General features: G+C 36.9%; 3 protein-coding genes across 4 annotated transcripts; all 3 read right to left on the bottom strand.

Moving 5' to 3' along the window:
• Nucleotides 1-830: 830 nt before the first annotated feature.
• On the bottom strand, nt 831-6,674 carry LOC108827407 (nuclear pore complex protein NUP98B). The gene is given in 13 exon segments (XM_056994399.1): nt 831-1,056; nt 1,058-1,632; nt 1,731-1,775; nt 1,900-2,053; nt 2,164-2,280; nt 2,405-2,543; nt 2,628-2,767; nt 2,829-3,715; nt 4,649-4,837; nt 4,936-5,313; nt 5,502-5,936; nt 6,035-6,110; nt 6,472-6,674. Coding segments are annotated over 12 exon segments (3,117 nt in total). The 5' UTR covers nt 6,054-6,110; nt 6,472-6,674; the 3' UTR covers nt 831-1,017.
• A 1,328-nt stretch (nt 6,675-8,002) lies between these two features.
• LOC108825381 (uncharacterized) lies at nt 8,003-10,654 on the bottom strand. Its single transcript, XM_018598676.2, has 9 exons — nt 10,194-10,654; nt 9,928-10,005; nt 9,446-9,847; nt 9,233-9,368; nt 8,984-9,149; nt 8,778-8,906; nt 8,508-8,702; nt 8,308-8,430; nt 8,003-8,238 (listed from the first exon to the last, which is right to left on the bottom strand). Exons 1-9 carry the CDS (start codon nt 10,372-10,374, stop codon nt 8,116-8,118), a joined length of 1,533 nt encoding a protein of 510 aa, XP_018454178.2. The 5' UTR covers nt 10,375-10,654; the 3' UTR covers nt 8,003-8,115.
• A 3,282-nt stretch (nt 10,655-13,936) lies between these two features.
• Nucleotides 13,937-18,464, bottom strand: LOC108834383 (probable disease resistance protein At1g59620). 2 transcript variants are annotated; one of them, XR_008938798.1, is made up of 5 exons: nt 18,323-18,464; nt 17,251-18,140; nt 17,012-17,158; nt 14,709-16,894; nt 13,937-14,376 (listed from the first exon to the last, which is right to left on the bottom strand). XR_008938798.1 is itself a non-coding variant. In XM_056994506.1 (4 exons), the coding sequence occupies exons 2-4, from the start codon at nt 18,131-18,133 to the stop codon at nt 14,829-14,831; spliced, it is 3,096 nt and encodes a 1,031-aa protein (XP_056850486.1). In that variant the 5' UTR covers nt 18,134-18,140; nt 18,323-18,464; the 3' UTR covers nt 14,487-14,828. The 2 variants fall into 2 exon arrangements, 1 of the variants encoding a protein (XP_056850486.1); XM_056994506.1 differs by lacking the exon at nt 13,937-14,376 and having other exon boundaries at nt 14,487-16,894.
• Nucleotides 18,465-18,720: the final 256 nt, after the last annotated feature.

Below are 18,720 nucleotides of genomic sequence, written 5' to 3'. Positions count from 1 at the left end.
AATTAATCGGTAATGAAGACTTATCAGAAGAAGAGGATATTTTAGTGGTTGCCCGGTTTCGTGTCCTCTACGGCTCTTTTCGTCTTGGTCTTTTGTCTGCTTCTTTCTAGTTTTCCCGGTTTTGTAACTCTCATGTGTGCCCTTCTCCTGTGTCCATGACGTTCAGTCTAGTTCTGTGGGAATGGTCCATTCTGTCTAGCGTTTGAAAAGGTTAATTTAAAATACTCTTATTGACTTTGCAATCACCACTTAATGTTCTTCTTTGCTTTTTACATGAGTATTTTTTTAATGTCATCTATTATTCTACTACTATAATTCAAACATATATAATTTTGGTGCTCTTTCTAGATAAGTAACTAAAAATATAATAGCACTTTTAAAGAACTAGTAGTCAAATTAATTCATTTGAAGATTTTTCACATGCATCACCGTATACCTGAAATCAAAATATTACATGTGTAGTATTCTATGAATATAGTCGGTGTGATATATACTATGCTGCCATTTGTTTTCCGCTAAACATCTAAGAAAACTGAATGGTTAGCTGCAAAAATTGCTATTTTGTTCGACTTCTTTCATAAAAAGAAAAGATAAAGTCGTCTTGAATATAATCTTGTAGTCATTTCAAAAAGTGAATTTTCCTGTTCTTGATGGTTTAGTGTTCCAGTGTAACAGTGTGATAGTCACAATTTTATTAATTTGTTGAACAAAACTTTAAAGCATACCAAATTTCTAAAACCACCGTAGTACAAATAGATTGAAAATCATTAGACCTTTGCTGAATATTACACTTTTTCTTTTCATTAAAATGAAGCACTGAGTACAGAATAAATCCTGAAATCTCCAATCGAATTAGAACCAAAAAGAGAGAAAACCAGTAGACACCAGTCACCAATCCAAAAACAAACTTGCAATATTTCCTAAAAAAACTGATAACGGACGTTGAGGTAAAAAAAAGCAAAAGACTACGAAAGAGTAACAGACAGACACCAAAACGACAACGACGTTAGATCTTTTCTACTCATCATCTTCATCTCCAAGCTTGTAAGAACTAAAAATGCTCGACCTTAAACTTCCACTCGCCACTCACAGCATCATAAGACACAAACTGAGCTCCTTGTTCTCCAGCTTTCCTATTGAGCATCTCCTTATACTTTTCCACCCTCGGGCCTTCCGTCACTTGCTTGCCGCTCTTCTTGTCCATGCATTTTATGTTGAGCAACGTTACTTCCGCTGGCTTGTTCAGTCCCTGACCAACAGGAGGTTTCTCGCTCTCGTCCATGTACACAAGCACTTCTCGGTTGTTGAACTGAACCAACTTCTCCAACTCGAGCTTCCGCACGTCCGTCTCTCCCAGAAACCTTATACTTCCGTAACCGTGTCTCCCGACGACAAAGTCCCTCACCCGTCCGGTATAACCAGGATTAGCTCTTTCCTTTGCAGAAAGTTCTTGGATCCGAGGCTCTGTGAAATACTCAGCATGATGCAGCTTTGGTAGCAATGACTCGATTTCTGCTCTACTTGGTGAACTCTTTGCGCCGTTCTTGTCGCCTCCGTGATTTTCATTTGCCACGTTAAGTTTCTCATTGGCTTTGACCGAAGGAGCATCACGGACTTCATCATTATTCTTATCTGCGGATATTTATAATCAAGTTAGACAATGGTTCCCAACAAAAAAGCAAAAAACATGAATCACTGTTTTGTTATACACGCATATATTGAATACTTACTCTCATTGTTGGCTCCATTAGTAATAACCCCATTCGATCTCTTACCTGAAATTCACATGTAAAACGGTCAAGTGGGTAATCTTACGATTGTAAGTATTCTCGGAATGTTCAAAAACAGAGGTAGCATAGATTGAAAACTTCTTGAAAACTTCTCAGCAAGCAAGCTTACCATTCTCCTGCAGCGGGGTCGTCTCATCCTTCAGCGGTGCTGCTGTTTCCTTTTTAAATGAGCGTATAAACAAAGCTCTTGGGTTTTGCCTTGGAGTGAAAGACGCATCGGCCTTAGGTGTATTGAAGTTCTCTTCATCCATGAAGAATGGAACCTGAAAAGACAATTGAGAGACAAACATGTAGAAAGAATGTTAGTAACAAACATATAAGGATTGCAGTTGAATTCAAGACCAAGCCGAAATTCAGAAAACAGTGAACATGCCTTTGGACTATCATCCCCAGGACGGTACTTTCTTGCAGGCAGCATGACCCGTCTTTGCAAAAGGTGTCGAGAAGTCATGAGTGGTGATACTCTGGCCGGTGCAGGTCTATCAACGACCTGAATAGAAAGAAAACATATGTGTTAATAACATGGAGTCTTTGCTTTAAGGTTGCGAGAGAGAAAAGAGAAGAAAAAGGAAGAGTTGGTTTGTTCGTGTCGAAGAAAGTACAAATAAACTTACAGGCAAGCTGGAGATTCCATACTGAATCGAAGGTGAATTTCCACCTTGACCGATTGAAACCTGTGGCAAAGCAGGAAGCGTTCCAAATGGGCTTGCAACAGGGTTTGGTTGCGTAGGAGTGGGGTTAGCCATGGCAGGCCTATCAAAACAAAGAATAGAATGAACCGTTAATAAAATAATCTAAAAGGAGAAATAAAGAGTCGAGAGAAACTGATGTACTTACACTTGAAAGGCACCTGCTTGGGTCTGACCAGAGTTGTTGAAGCTAAAGGATGGTTGAGTTGCTTGGGTCTGACCAGAGTTGTTAAAACTAATAGATGGTTGAGCTGGCTGAGTTGATTGTTGGGGTGTCAAACCAACAGCCTACAAAAATAAACCAACGTTAGAAAAGCGAAAGGGACAACGAGCTATAAGAAGAAGTTACCTTTGTTTGACTAAAGGGAGAGATGCTTGTATTAAAGGATGGAGAGCTTGTAGACATGTTCGGGAATCCAGTGGAAGGTGTACTGAAAATGCTAGGTTGGGTATTTGTATTCAGTGTAAACCCAGAACTAGTCTGTGCAAATGAGGGATTTGAGCTAAACAGCGGAGCTGACTGACTGTTGTTAAAGTTTCCACTGCTAAATGCTGGAGTTGACCCTTGTGCAGGACTCGAACTAAACAGAGACGGAGAGGAGCCAAATTGACTGAAGGCTGACGAAGAGGCAATTGAAGGAGTGCTTGATGGATTAAATGGCTGTGTTGTGTTTGTTGCAAAACCAGAGGATGTTCCAAAACCGGATGTGGTATTTGATGAAGTTCCAAACAAGGATGGAGCAGTAGGTTGGCCAAAGGGAGACGAAAAATTTGTGTTAGTTGCTGGAGTGTTCTGGCTGAAAAGGTTTGGTGTGCTTTGAAAGGTGTTTGTAGGGTTCGCAGATGGCTGGCCGAACGGACTTGGGGATATTGTGCTTTGAAAGGTGTTTGTTTGGTTTGCAGATGGCTGGCCGAAAGGACTTGGGTTTGTGGCTATTGTGCTTTGAAAGGGGTTTGTTTGATTTGTGGATGGCTGGCCGAAAGGACTTGGGTTTGGGGCTATTGTGCTTTGAAAGGGGTTTGATTGATTTGCAGGTGTCTGGCCGAAAGGACTTGGGTTTGGGGCTATTGTGCTTTGAAAGGGGTTTGTTTGATTTGCAGGTGTCTGGCCGAAAGGACTTGGGTTTGCGGCTATTGTGCTTTGGAAGGGGTTTGTTTGATTTGCAGGTGTCTGGCCGAAAGGACTTGTGGGCGTCTGAGAGAACACACTAGTTTGACCAGCAGGAAGTTTTCCACCTGAAAATTGAACAAAAAAATCAATATTTTGAAAGATAAGATACAAACATATAATGTAGGGGTGGGCAAAAAACCCAAACCGAACCGAACCAAACCAACCAAACCGAAGTTAAACCGAACCAAACCAAACCGTGCTCTTTATGTAACCCAATTGGTTCATGTTTTACTCAACCCGAACGGTTTGATTTGGTTTGGGTTTAAACCGAACCAAACCGAACCAAACCGATAATCCAATATATATATATATATAGTAAAAATATATATGATATGATATATATATATATATACAGTATAATCTCTTTAAATTAATAATCGATAAATATACATTAAAAATCTCTATAAATTAATATAATTCTATACTCTCAAATTGAATTTTTGGTTCAATTATTATATCGATAAATTAATAATCTCTATAAATTAGTAAAAAATTATAGTTTTGGTGTAGTCCCAACATTATTAATTTATAGAAGTTTCACTTTATTAACATATTGTAAATTTTAGTTAAAGTTTCGTTTTTCATTTTTTCATAACTTCCATGTCTTTAAAAAAATTATAAATATGTTTCAAATAATACTATTATATATAAAATCATGTAATCATAAATTTTTATATTCTCACTCTATCGTTTATGAGTTGATTATTTTTGAATAAAAGTATAAAACTGATGCCTTCATATTTTATAACCAACCCGAATTACACCGAACCAAACTAGACTATAATAATGTAAACCGAACTAAATCTAAACCAAACCGAACTAAACCGAACCGAATTAAACCCAAACCGAATCCAAACCAAAGCTACTTTGGTTTTAATTGGTTTGAGTTTTATAAAACCCAAATTACCCAAACCAAACCGAATCCAAACCGAACCCGAAACTAAACCGAAATGCCCACCCCTAATATAATGTAGGACCAATGGATTTGCTATGTGTACCTTTGTCTCCTCGCTGGTAATCCTCCCACCTAAGCTCCTCATGGCATTTATTTTTGTGGACAGTCATAGCAGATATAGACTGTAGCTTCCCAGGGTTAGTTCCAGCATCTGCCTCTATTGTAGATGCATAAGGCATGACCCTACTACCGCCTTGTTGATTCCCAAAGGTTGAGGTCGAAGCCTGAGAACCTGCAAGACAACATATGTAAGTATTATTCGTAAACATTTATTGGATGAGAATTTGCAAATCTAATTCTGTAACTGAATAAGACTAGCTAAAAGAGAACCTTGAGCTCCAAAGGGAGATTGCATAGACTGTCCGAAAGCTGGGGAGGAGCCAACACCAAACGCAGAAGAGCTTGAAGCACCAAACGCAGGAGAGCTTGAAGCACCAAACGCAGACGCAGGAGAACCAAAAGCATTGTTGCCAAATGCACTGCCAGAGTTACCAAAGGCAGGAGTGGGTGCCGCGCCAAACGCAGGTGAGCTTGAGGCGCCGAAGGTAGATGTATTTGTGGTCCCGAAGGCAGGGGTGGTAGAGGCACCAAAGGGTGAAGATGACCCAAAAGTGCTGTTTCCAAAAGCAGGCTGTGATTGTTGTGTGGTGCTTCCGAAAGGACTTGACTGAGGCGTTGAGAAGCCATTCTGTCCAAAAGTTGAAGTGCCTAAAACAGAAGAAAAAAATACTTATCAGACAATCAAACGCTTGAGAAAAAAAATAACATGTAACACCAAAAGTATAAGTTAACAATGTCAGTCCTAGTGTGAAAAAGTAAGTTCCTATCAATGTTCTAGCAATAATATTGACAAAAACAACCAAGGCAATGGAAATACATAAGAAAGTAGTACTTACTACCAAAAGGTGAAGTTGAGTTGCCAAAGGCAGGAGCAGAAGGTGCTCCAAAGCTCGGAGTAGAGCTCCCAAACCCTTGTGATGAAGCACCAAAAGGGGAAGAAGCTTGAGTCTGCCCAAACACACCGGTCGAAGTGCCTCCAAACATAGAACCACCAGTCTGCGCGCCAAAAGGACTAGAAGCTTGAGCCTGCCCAAACACACCTGTTGAAGTGCCTCCAAACATAGAACCACCAGTCTGCGCGCCAAAAGGACTAGAAGCTTGATTCTGCCCAAACACACCGGTTGAAGTGCCCCCAAACATAGAACCACCACTCTGTGCACCAAAAGGTTTCGGAGCAAAGAGATTATTACTAGTAGCGCTGTTGTTCTGACCAAACACAGATTGAGTCTGGGTCCCAAAAGGACTGATGCTGTTAGATCCCTGTCCAAAGGCTGTAAAACAAAAATATTCAGCGTGTCAAGTTAGCAAAAGGCAAAAGCTATAAAAACATACTATAAAGCCAGGTGTATAAGAGATACGAATGACTTACGATTAGATGCACCAAACATCTTTCTTCTATATGTTCACAACTCCTGTATTAGTCGAAAGAGACTGTTTCTTTTAGCCTGGTACAAGAAAGCAAAAGACATCAGGAATCGTTATAAGAGGAAACACCATAATAAAAAAGCCCATCTTACGATACAGTGTAAACGAACACAATCTAAACAATCACATAAACGACGCTAAAACATGTGAGCGTGAGACGTATGAAGAAATCAAATTGATGTACGATGAAGCTAGCAATGAAGGTACCAGTTTACACAAAATACTCAAAACTAAACCGATAACAAACAATGCAGCATGCGATTCAGAAGGAGGAACCATAAATCAAACCGATACTAATCGAAACCTAACTCCAGCAAAGCGTTACTATGTCACAAATCGGAAGAATTAGGGTTCACTATCGAATAGAAAAAAGGGATTTACCTGAGGAATCAGAACTCGGCGGAACACGAAGGCCTAAAAATTGGGATTAATGTTGTAGGAGGCGGAAGGAAGGTAAAAGTTTAGAGTTATATAGAAAGTGGGAGGGAGGTTGCGTCGTTCTCAAGTGCGTCAAGTGTACGCCCACCAGCGTCTTTCCGACGCCTTCGTGATTTTGTTAACCGGTTTTGTTTCCTCTCGCGTTATCAGAGCGAGCCAGCCACGATTTATTTCTTACCCGGTTCGCTAATGTTAACATCAATTCATTTTTTTTTATAATTTTTTTTATTATTGAGTAAAAAGTTTTTTTTTCTGTTATACTCTGCCGGTTCGTTAGGCCAACCACATTAAAGAATTTAATGGAGAGTTCACATGCAAATCAAAAAGAAAAAATATTATAAAAATTAACAGCAAGGACTTCGTCTCATTCCACCCCTTTCGTATGAACCCGGATCGTAACTGTTCACACGCAAATCTCTTTTTTTAAGTCAAACCAAAAATTAAAATAATCAAAAAATGCATAGGGAATCGAAAACAACAGAAGGTTTACTAATGTGCATGCCCTTAGGGTTCAAATCATGTGGCAGTCTTAACTGGGTATTAGATCAATCCGCAGCTATCTATCTAATTATATACTAATGTACTTGGTTCTTTAACAATGACATGTAATAAAACAGTTACCATAAATATATAATAACTATCCGCTAAAATTATTTGATAGTAATTTCTCATTTATTAAATGCTAAACAAAGAGTTAAAAAGATTTTTGAAAGAATTTTCCTTTTTTTTAAATCCTAATTTTCCTTATTAAATATTTTAAACAAGATATATTTACAAAAGGAAAACAGTGGTTTAAAAAAACAAAAACAATAAAAATGCTACAAATACTAATAAGAAATTATTTAATAGTATTTTTCCTTTTTTTAAATCCTAGAAAAAAATGAATTGTAAAAATAAAATGTAAACATAATTATGACACATGTTAGTAAACAATCAGGATTTTGGAATGTGTTAAAGAGAGAATCATTAAAATATAATTTCCTAATAAAATTATTTATAATCATTTTTTATGTCCAGATCAAAAGAGAATTAAAAAATACATTTCACAGTAGTTTTCCTTTTCTTAAATTCCTAATTTTCCTCTCTAAAGATCCTAACCAAAAGAGATTTATAAAAGAGAAAAGAGTAACTACAAACTAAAAAAAAATCAAATACTAATAAAAATTATTTAACAGTAATTTTCCTTTTTAGAAAATCTTAAACAAAAGAGAAGTATAAAAGAAATTTGAAAGTATTTTTTTTTTAGTTCTAATTTCCTTTTAAAATATCTTAAAGGAAAAAGAGATTCATAAAAGATAATTGGTACTTTTTAAAACCAAAAAAAAAAAATTAAATATCCAACAAATACTAACTGCAAGTATAGGATTTAACTAGTGTTATGTCTTCTAAAGCGAAAGATTGTCTGATTCTTTTGCAGTGTTTTGATCTCACACAAGAGATACGCTTGTATTCCACCAATAATTTGAAAATCAAATGGCCACAATTTTTTTTTCTTTATTGGGTTTTTACTTCAAAAAGAAAAAAAAAGCTATTAGATCTTTGAGTTCTTAAGGGACAAAAAATGTAGAAAAAATACAATTAAAAAAGTTAATCTTTATGTTCATCATTAAATTCTTGCCCAAGAGCTAACTGATGATAATTCATGTAATCAATCCCATTTAACCGGACGCAACACAGAATCTGCTCCGGTAACTCCTCCGGTTTATTCCCCTGCAAAAATGAGATTTCATAACCATCAGAACGTACCAAACTTTCAGGCAAAAAATCACAATTCATTACCTGAATAGTGAGTCCAACATCAAGAACACAGTTCTTGAGCCTATCTAAAAATGCTTCAAACCCTTTCCTCGATATGTAGCTGAATCTATGCATATCAATATCAATCTCAAAGTAATTCTCACCCTACAAATATCAAAACTTCAAAAGTTAGTTCTATAAAAGGATTTGCATTTTCTTATTAGATACTTGTTGTGACATACCAAATAAAACTCATGTTGTGGACGAGAAAGCACAGGTTTCTCGTTATAAGCATTCATGAGCTTCTTCTCTGCACCATTCAACTGAAGATCCTCTACGTTTGCAACACGCCCCAGTATCTTTAACCGTTCTCTGAACGGCACATTTGCATCCATAGCAAAACCTTTAACTTTCTCAACCTCATCATCTATCAATCTCTACAAATAGATTTTAAAAACATGTATGAGCAAAAAGCAAGAAGACAGAATCAAGAAGTGGGGAGATTAGTTTACCTGAATGCTTTCTATAAAATGAGGTGGAAGCTCTTTTAAATAATTATCAGAAAGTTTAAAGTATAAAACAAAGTTCATCCCTTCTCCATCAGTTTCACCTTGGAAGATTGCAGCTGGATACAAAGGAATCTACAGGAGGATCCAAGGTTAAGCACAAACACACAAAGAAACACTAATCCAAAAGGAGAATGGTTTAGACAATGTACCTGAACATTTACAACGAGTATAGATGGGAGCTTGGTCGGGGCTGTATTAACAACAGGAAGCTCCACGTATTGCGCTATATGGTTTACTTTACGTTGTGATAAAAACACATCAACACCAAATGGATTATATGCAGCATAGTTTTGTGCAAACTCTTTCTTCTTTTCTCTACCAAAACAAAAAACAAAATCATCTCAGTTTTGCATTAGTAACAATCAAAAACAAGAAAGCTCTCTTCGTATGTTATTTACCTGAAATAAGTTTTGCTACGAACACGGAAGCTACTCGGCTCAATGATAGACCAACAATCCAACATCTTCTTCTCGAGCGGACAGAAAGGAACCTGAGTCCCCGCGACAGGTCTCTGCAACTGCATTTTGGTAGAAACTGTATAGAGAAACAAAAGCGAGTTTCTTTAAGAATCAAATCCCATGGAAAGAAGCTAGACATGTTTGATTACTTACACAAAGGACCAGTAGCGTGTCCTTCTCTCCACTTGAAAGACAGTTTAAGCGCAGCTTTCTTCCTCGTACCGGGAGGACTAGAGCTTAGAGACCTTCTCTTTTCGATAGAAGGAACGGTCGAGTTAAGACAAGGCAAACAGTTGCTGGGGAGAATCCCACAGCTTTCCAACAACCCTCCTTCGTCTTTCCTCGAGCTGTTATCGCCAGCGTTTGAAGTTATCTCGTCTATGTAAACAGGCTGCTTGGTGTCGGTCAAAGCACTCTCTGATTTCGACTGTGAGATGATGGCGGATTCGTCTACGCTTAGTGAGTTCCTAGCGGAGCCTCCGAGGATAGAAGAGTCTTTCACGGATGACATGCTTGATACTGAGATACGCTCAGCTTCCTTCACTGACAACACATCTGCAAACAAAAAAAAACACGTAGACGATGATGTATTGATAAGAATCAAAAGGGTGTTTAAAGAAGGTTCCTTTTAGTACCTTCAACGCTGTGAAAATCATCATCACAGTCTGTTTCAAAGGCGAGGTTGGAATCAAACCATGCTTCATCAGCGCTTGCTGTTTGATTAAAATACAAAAAAAAGTTTCGATCTTTAATCACAAATTGTTTAGCTAATCTAACACTATAACACATCCAACACAACAATCAATGGATCAAAGGCTTAGCCTTTGAGAAAAGCCCATGAAGCTAAACTGATTATGAAACGTGAAATCAAGAACAAGAGAGAGAGGAGAGAGAGAGGGACCTTGGAAGGTGGGATTGGTGAAGGAAGGAAGGCGAATGTCGAAAGATCCGTCAGATAAGCGAGAAGAAGAAGACACAACTCTCTTCTTATGAATCTTTCGTCTTGTCCGATTCTTTCTCCTCTTGCTTGACCTTACTCTCCCTCCTACGCAGCTCTTAGGCGTTGACACGCAACCTCCCATCTCTCTCTCCTCTCTGATCTAAAAAAATCAGAACTTTTAGAGAGAGAAAGCTGGTTCCTTTCTCTCTCTTTCTCTCTCCTCTCTCTCTGACTAAAAATCAGGTAGGATCTGGCAGACACGATCCACAAATCAACTAATAAGGAAAAACCCAGAAAGTTTTAGAGAGAAATGTGGTTCCTTTTTCACGAGAGGAGAGAGAAGAAGAAGAAGACACAGACAACTAGACAAACAGTTTGGTGAGGAAGATGAACTTCTTTTTTCTACTTTACTTTCTTCTTCTAAACAATAATCAGTAGTAAATAAAAGAAAGTTGGCGAAAAATCTTTTTATTTGGTAATTAATTGGAATTGGGATTAGGAAGTCAAATGTTTTATCAAAATGACAAGTTGTTGATACTTATCACATATCCGGTGCGTTCACGGCATCTCCTAATAAAGCCATTATTTTGGTCTCACCTCCCCTATTTAGATTTTACAATTTGAGCAATACTTTGGGTTTTCTATTTTAACGTTTTCTAGTAGATTACAATGTTTATCTGAGATTTTTTTCTTAGTAATGTAAACACGTCATGTAATGGACAACGAGAGGACCACTGATTAGGGTGGTGAAACTTTTTTTTACATGATTAGGGTTGTAAGTTTTGGTTTTTGACATGAGTAAGGTGGTAAATATTTGTTTCTTTATCTTAACTGAACAGGGTTGTGGGGTTGTGCCAAATAATAATTAAAAGACTAGATCATGACCCGCTCGATCGAGCGGGAATCAATTTTTATTTTTTTTTATTTTTTTTTATTTTTGTTTGTATTAAATGTTATACATGATTATAATATGTACTAATATAAAATTTTAAGAAATAACAATGTGTACTAATGTGTTTAACTACTAAATTTAATTATTAAATTTTATGATAATGTAAAATAAAATATTTATATATTATTTAAAATATATGGTATTATATATTTTGTATTTTCAACATTTATCATACTAAACTTACATTAGAGTATTATTTATATGAAAATATGTGTAACATAACATATTTATATATATATTATATAAATATATCTACGATTTTTGCAAAAGTCATGCACACCCGCACATGTTTTATTTTTCAAATGTATTCTATATTGTTTTCCCCCGTTTTTTATGTAGAATCGAGTTTGTATAATTAAATTTTGTGTTTAAAAATATCAAAACTGTTTTTCGTATGTAAAAATAAACTTTGCAAGCGCGGATTGTGTTTTTTATTGTAACACAAAATTTGATATAAAACTTGTGTTTTGAATTTTTTTTTGTACATTACGAAGTTTAATTTTTTGAAACAATTATTATATAATTTCAAAGTGAATTTTATCTGTGAGGTTTAATATATTTTGTGTGTAATGTTTCTATGCATTTTCGATATATATTATATATCAGTTTGGTTTTTTTAGTACTATTGTATAAGTATAATACTATATAATATTATAATATTCTATACAATATATAAGTATGTGTTTTTTTTTCAGAAAATAGATTTGGCCCAACGTAATTTATAGACAACAATATTTTGGCCCAACGTAAACCCATCACTAAATAATTATTCTGTTAACATAAGTTACGTTAATAGTAAAGTCATAAGTTACGATTAATATTCTTAGTATTCTTAGTATTTATCTTATTTAAATCGACATGTAATAATATGTAGAAACCATATATGGAATATGGACAGACAAAGAAATTGTATTTAAGGAAATACATATATACAAAGTTTGGCTATGGAATATGTTATATATAATGAATGAGATGTTTAATTCAAATATACGAGGTTCATTTTTAAAATCTAGCTAGAAAAAGTTGTAATGTTTCTGATTAAATAAGATAAGATTAATCTCTTAGAAAAGTTTAATCCATCTGTTCGTGCAAGTATTTTTTATTTCTATAGTTTACATACAATACATTTGAAATTTTATTTAACTATACTATAGAAAATCATTCATTTAGAATAAGGAAATTTGTACTACATAACGTAAAAAATAATAATTAGCTATATGGATATCAACTGTACAAGTTTCATAAATCCCAAAAATATCCTTACAAAATAGCTGATGAATTAAAAAATAACCAAACAAAAATCTTTTTATTTTCGCCACAAGTTTTTAAAAAGACATTTATATATTCATAATGTCTCATGATCAAATTTTGAGTTTAAAAAGACAGCCTGTTGTATGTAACATAAGGAGAGTCTTCTTCTCTCCATATATCATCAATGACGATCAAAGCCTTTTGTGTTTCCAACACTCTAACAATCTTCTCCTGAAGTTCGACTTCCATCATCTTTGACACTTCACATTCTGGCCTGAGTTGTCGCTAGATCATTTGCCAGACATCCTTCCTTTCAAACAGTTGTGATGAAACACACACCCACGCCAACCCTTGAAAATGACTTTTTATTTTCTCATGATTGAAAACTTTTCTTGCCAATGTGGTTTTTACCAATACCACCCATCCCAGTTATAGCAACCACTTGACTGCTATCTCCCTCCACCAAATAGCCAACCAATAGCTCAACATTTTGCTCCATCCCAACAAGAGGGTCCTCTTCGTTAACGCTAGAAAACGTTTGTCGGATTTGACTTTGTTTTTTCTTTAGAGACTGCGTATACTCCTCATTGACAATGATCTATTCTACGCCAAAACTCTGCATATCACGGATCACCTTAGAGATCCTCGTACGTATGGTTCTCATATCAAACGCAAGCCCCACGCGTTTCACAGTAACGTATGCCAATCTTCTCACGCTATTCCTGCTGCTGCTTGATTCTCCGAGTTCTTTCTTCAGAAGAAAGGTTTCGATGACATCTTCTGCATCAAAAACAACTTGATAATTGATGAAAGTACCATACGCTGGAACTGTATTGATTGAGGGCAAAACTGAAACTGTTTCACCATTTGTTGCTCATCAGCTCCTTCGACGCATAAATGACTGCAACGTTGCAGGTTTAGATTATAAACCAAAATTCTCCTGGGTTGAAACAGAATTTGATGAAGCAGTTCTTTCCTCAGATGTTAACCATTTGGATCTTTTACGCAGACTGCAGCGAGTTCTCGTATGACGTTGCATCTCAGTAACTTGCCCATTAACTCGCTGCGAATATTCAGACTTGATTTTGGACCCTACTTGGAACTCAAAAATAACATAACTGATATCAGCCACCAGTCTCCTGTTTTTTCTAGTGTTTTAGTTACAAAGGTTAAGGCCAAGTCCATTCGAAGAGTCGACTCCACCTTGAATCACCATGAAAATTCTTCGATACTGCACTCCGGAGAAGATTTAACATAGCTTCATGAGACAAAAGGATTGAATATTGACTTTACCACTCTTCAATGAACCCATCAATCATCATAGACTTGAGAGGTAATGAAGTTTATGCTTTATGCACTCATACAAGATAGGTCTCGGCTTCACATGAATCTTCACTGAGGGACTTGTATATCCTTCTAACAGTTTAAAATTTCGCTACCACTTAGATTGACACATTCACTCAGCACACCAGTTCATAAAAAATGACAGAAGATAAATAATAATCTAAAACAAACAAAGAAATGGAGTAAACATATATTGATCTGTTACTAACAAATAAGGCTGCAAGGTGCTCATTTCCCCAAGTCAAGGCAATTCTATACGGAGAATATCAAAGCCTAGTCGCTTGATAAGTAAAAAAAATGCAAAGAGAACACAAATTCAAGAATCCCAATCCACAATAGTTACACAGATATGAACTCTCTCTCTCTCGACAAACTTAAAGACGTGGAAGAGATCAAGTCTCACTTAGACATTTCGTGGAACACCTTCACGGAATCATCCAAACCTCATACAATCAGGGATCAAACAAAGCCCAAGTGCCGGTATCACATTCCAATGAAACAGTCTAACTAAGTGTAGTTTATGCAAACAGAGGAAATCCACACTTGGAGCAAACGATTCCCCAAGAACTTGAGTCTTAAATCGTTCCGGGTTTGACACTGCCACAACGCAAAACAAGAAGAAAAAATCTAAGAAAATTCTAAAATCGAAACAAGTTGTGATGAGCTACAGAGTATTTTTTTCTTTCTTTGTCATAATACAGCAAACACACAAGAATGCAGGTTTATTATTTGGTTGTTCCCTGATAAGTGATTCGGTTCAGAGCAGATTCGTCTACAAAAACAAAATTCAATGAAACACAAACGAATGCAAAGAGCTTATTACTCTGTTGATTCGTTGATGCAGGATATCTAATTCTCTTTAGAAACAATTCACAAAAAACAGTGTAAATTCGTGTTTCTGAGATGAATCCATTTTGGTAAACACTTACATATTTTCAAACACATTCCAATGAAATCAACGGAAAGTGCCGAGGAGTTTCTGAGAGTCCGTAATTTCTGAGAGTCTCCTTCAGCTGCTGACTGACTCCAGTTTTGCCGAAAATAATAATTTAGTCGAACTCGAATTCAACAGAAGGGATGTGTTGGACTTTGTAATAATCTTCTCCTCCTTCCGACAATCTCTTCTTCCACTCCTCTCCCATAGAACTAACTCTCAGATAATCCAAGGAAGTGATGAATCGCAGCCCATCAGGAAGCTCCTTCCATTTCTTGCAATCTCTTATAACGAGAGTACGGAGAAGGGGCATGGAGCCTTCTTCTACTATCCACTCTTCAAACTCTTTTAATTCATAAAACCAGATCGCTTCCAATTGAGGAAACCCACCCCTCGAGCAAACCATTCTATTCCCACCGAAAGATATGTTGCTTAAATCAATCCGTTTCAGGTAAAGCAATTTCTCTAAAATAGGCATAGGATCCTCCTCAAAACGACAATCACTTAGAGTTATGCTTGTAAGGCGAGAATGCAAGTATTGTTCGGACAATATCATCTTGCATTCCTCTCCCCTTAAGCTAACACTGAGATTCTCCAAGGAAGTGATGAATCGCAGTCCATGAGGAATCTCTTTTAGTTTTCCACAATTACCAATATAGAGAGTACGGAGAAGAGGCATGGAGCCTTCTTCTACTATCCACTCTTCCCACTCTTTTAATCCATAAAAAATTAGCTCCTTCAATTGAGGAAACCCACCCCTTGAGCAAACCATTCTCTTTCCACTGAAAGATCGATGCTCTAAATTAACCTCTTTTAAGTGCTCCAGCTTCTCTAGAATCGGCATCGGATCTTTCTCCAAACGACACTGCGTTAGGTGTATCTTCGTAAGGTGAGAAGGAAAGTGTTGGGGATCAGGTAACCTTGGCATATATGTCTCCAACTTCAGCTGTCTGAGATGAACGCTATCCAAAACAAATCCTTCTTCTTCATCATTAGCCAGAGCATGATATTTACGGTTATTTATGGTAAGATTCTCCAGGTGTGTAATTTTACTTAGAGATGAAGATAGGGTTTTCATGGAACACCCTTGACCTTCGATATACATGGAAAGGGTCCTGAGCTTTGTCATACCTTGGAGATCACTCACACTCCCATGCTCCGTTGAGAAATTCTTCAACGTCTCCAGCTTGACTAGATTTCCCAATTCCAACTTTACCTTAGCATGTAATCTTTCTGGCAAATACAAGTATATCAATTCTTGCATCTCTTTAAAGATACTGGGAATGTAGACTTCATCAGACCCAGATACATCTATGTTTAAATAGAGGAGCTGCTTCAGATTCCGCATAGAAGAAGGTAGGTGAGTTACATTTGCATCTTTTAAACTCAAATATCTCAAGTGGATGAGCTTCCCGATGCTAGATGGTACCTCCCCTCCTTCAAACTTGACCCGAGAGAGATCTAACACTCTCATCAGCTTATGCCTTTTAAAGAACAAACTTGTTGCCTTCCATTCTTCACCATCGATAAACAAGAGAGTTCTAAGGCTTGCATTCGTCACCTCTGACGTCTCCACATTAAATGATTCATCAGGCCGATGTACAGCGAGTCTACGAAATTTACCAGGAGATTCATGGTTTGCAGTTGATGTGCCTTGAATAATTTGTACGAAATTATCTTCTTCGGCTTTATGCAGACAAACTTCTCTCATCATGTCATGCAACTGACATGTTTCAAATCTTGAAGTATCCACGTCTCTTTCAGATATAACCATGTTTCTTTTCACCAATTCTTCTATGTATCCATCTCCCACATCTCGAATGCTTGCTCCCTTGCAATGCCTCGGCCTTGGCATTCCTTCTGCAGCCCAGTAATAGGACAAATCCTCCATATCTATTTGATAATCTTCTGGAAAATGAGCAAGGTAAAGGAAGCAATGCTTCAAATAAGCAGGCAGCTCTTCGTAGCTCAGATACAAAACATCATAAACCGTTTTGCTATCATCCTTGCCAGTCCCTCTAACAATGAGAGCTTTAATATTCTCATATATCCTTTCCCACTCATGCAATGCGTATTGTGCAGCTAACATCCCTCCTAACACTTTTACTGCCAAGGGTAGACCTCCACAGCATTTTATCATCTGCTTTCCCATCTCTTCCATTTTTTCATCAACCTTGAACTCTACACATATCCATTATAAGAATGCCGGTAAAGGATATGCCTTTTAAATATTGTTGTCAACTTTATTTAACTCAATTGTAAAACAAAAATCCAAATAGATCGTCCATGAAAACTTACCAGCTGTGTCTTCCATAGGAAATGCTATCATTTGAAAAAGATCCCAACTGTCTTCAAAATTTAGGCATTCTGGTTTAAATGTAACGCAATGTCTATCTGCATGTAATGCCACGCCCTCATTGCGAGTAGTAAGTAATATCTTCCATCCTGTAACATATCATATATTTTCATAACGTTTTATGACTAAATGTTGAGCTTTTAAAAACACGGCATAATGTCTGTAACATAAAGATATTCACCTTTTCCAGGCAGAAGAAACGCAGGCTCGATTAGGTCCCAGTCTTCTTCCCTCCATATGTCATCAATGACGACCAAAGCCTTTTGTGTTTCCAACACACCAACAAGCTTTTCTTTAAGTACATTGTCAGTCATTCCAAACACCTTAATTTCTGGCCTGAGTTGTTCCAAGATCGTCTGCCAGACATAGTCCCTTTCAAACTGCTGTGAAACACATACCCATGCCAATCCTGGAAAATGAGTTTTTATAGTCTCGTGATTGAAAACTTGTCTTGCGAGTGTGGTTTTACCAAGCCCGCCCATCCCAGTTATAGAAACCACTTGACTGCTATTATCCTCCACCAAATAGCCAACTATTTTCTCAACATTTTTCTCAAACCCCACAAGAGGATCCTTTTCATTAACGCTGGAAAACGTTTGTCGCCTTTCTCTTTGTTTTCTCTGTAGAGACTGCGTAGACTCTTCATTGACAATGACCTTCTGTACGCCAAGATTCTGCATATCACGGATCACCTTAGAGATCCTCGTACGTATGGTTTTCATATCAAACGCAAGCCCCACGCGTTTCACAGTAGCGTAAGCCAATCTTCTCACGCTGTTCCTGCTGCTGCTTGATTCTCCGAGTTCTTTCTTAAGAAGAAAGGTTTCGATGATATCTTCTGCGTCCAGGACAATTTCTTTGACGTCTTTGATAGTTTTTCTCACCATGGCACTTGTATGTTTCTTGGCCTCTGCATCTTCCAAAAAGCACCTTAAGGTTTCAACATCACTTTTCAATCCATCGAACTGCTCTCCAACTCCTTGAAATCGCTCAGTTTCTCGGACAAGGATGTTCCAAAGCCTCTCGACTGCAAATGGTAAAAGTGCCACTGCCAGCTCAGCCATAAGTCTCCTGCTCAAACATGTAACAACTAATCAATAACCACTAGAGGAAGATCCTTGAGTTCATATAGTCCGATTAATATTTTTTCTGCAAATTCTAGTTTCAATATACTATTTTGTGGGCTTTAAACTATCGAAGATATTAACAAATGAGATGAAATAAATATGCAAAATTCAAAAAATAAAAATCACCTCTTGGAAATCGCTTTTCGTCCAACTGATCTGAATAAAGAAAATATGCGAATGTGTTTCGAGTTAGAACTCAGCTGAAGGAAGACCTATTACAAAGCGTTGATTTTTCTGAGTCAACACTAAACGACACAAACTAGCTGTATTCATGATGATAATTCATGAAAATAGTATATATACTAGGATAAGACCTGCGCTTTGCGCAGGGTGAAATATTTATTAAAATTTTATATTTTTATATTGTAAAATCTGATTAATTCTGCGGATCTTTATGGGTCTGGTTTGATTTGGGTTGGATTGAAACTTTAGGGGTCTTGTTCGGATTCATTAGCTCATGAGTTAATCTGCATATTTAAAAATGATACACTATCTTTGAGTTAAAAAATAATAAATTAATAAAA

Source organism: Raphanus sativus, chromosome 9 (assembly GCF_000801105.2).
Source record: "Raphanus sativus cultivar WK10039 chromosome 9, ASM80110v3, whole genome shotgun sequence".
In the NCBI taxonomy this organism is placed as follows: Eukaryota; Viridiplantae; Streptophyta; class Magnoliopsida; order Brassicales; family Brassicaceae; genus Raphanus; species Raphanus sativus.
The sequence above is the reverse complement of the archived record's forward strand: the minus strand, read 5'-3'. Positions and strand labels throughout refer to the sequence as shown.

Coding starts and splice junctions, on each gene's coding strand:
- LOC108825381 (XM_018598676.2), bottom strand. CDS start 10,374: ATGGGAGGTTGCGTGTCAACGCCTAAGAGCTGCGTAGGAGGGAGAGTA. Junction 8,703..8,777: donor ATTTTATAGAAAGCATTCAG/GTAAACTAATCT, acceptor ATCTATTTGTAG/AGATTGATAGATGATGAGGT. Junction 8,431..8,507: donor CACAACATGAGTTTTATTTG/GTATGTCACAAC, acceptor TGATATTTGTAG/GGTGAGAATTACTTTGAGAT.
- LOC108834383 (XM_056994506.1), bottom strand. CDS start 18,133: ATGGCTGAGCTGGCAGTGGCACTTTTACCATTTGCAGTCGAGAGGCTT. Junction 17,159..17,250: donor GTTTCTTCTGCCTGGAAAAG/GTGAATATCTTT, acceptor GATATGTTACAG/GATGGAAGATATTACTTACT. Junction 16,895..17,011: donor TCCTATGGAAGACACAGCTG/GTAAGTTTTCAT, acceptor GGATATGTGTAG/AGTTCAAGGTTGATGAAAAA.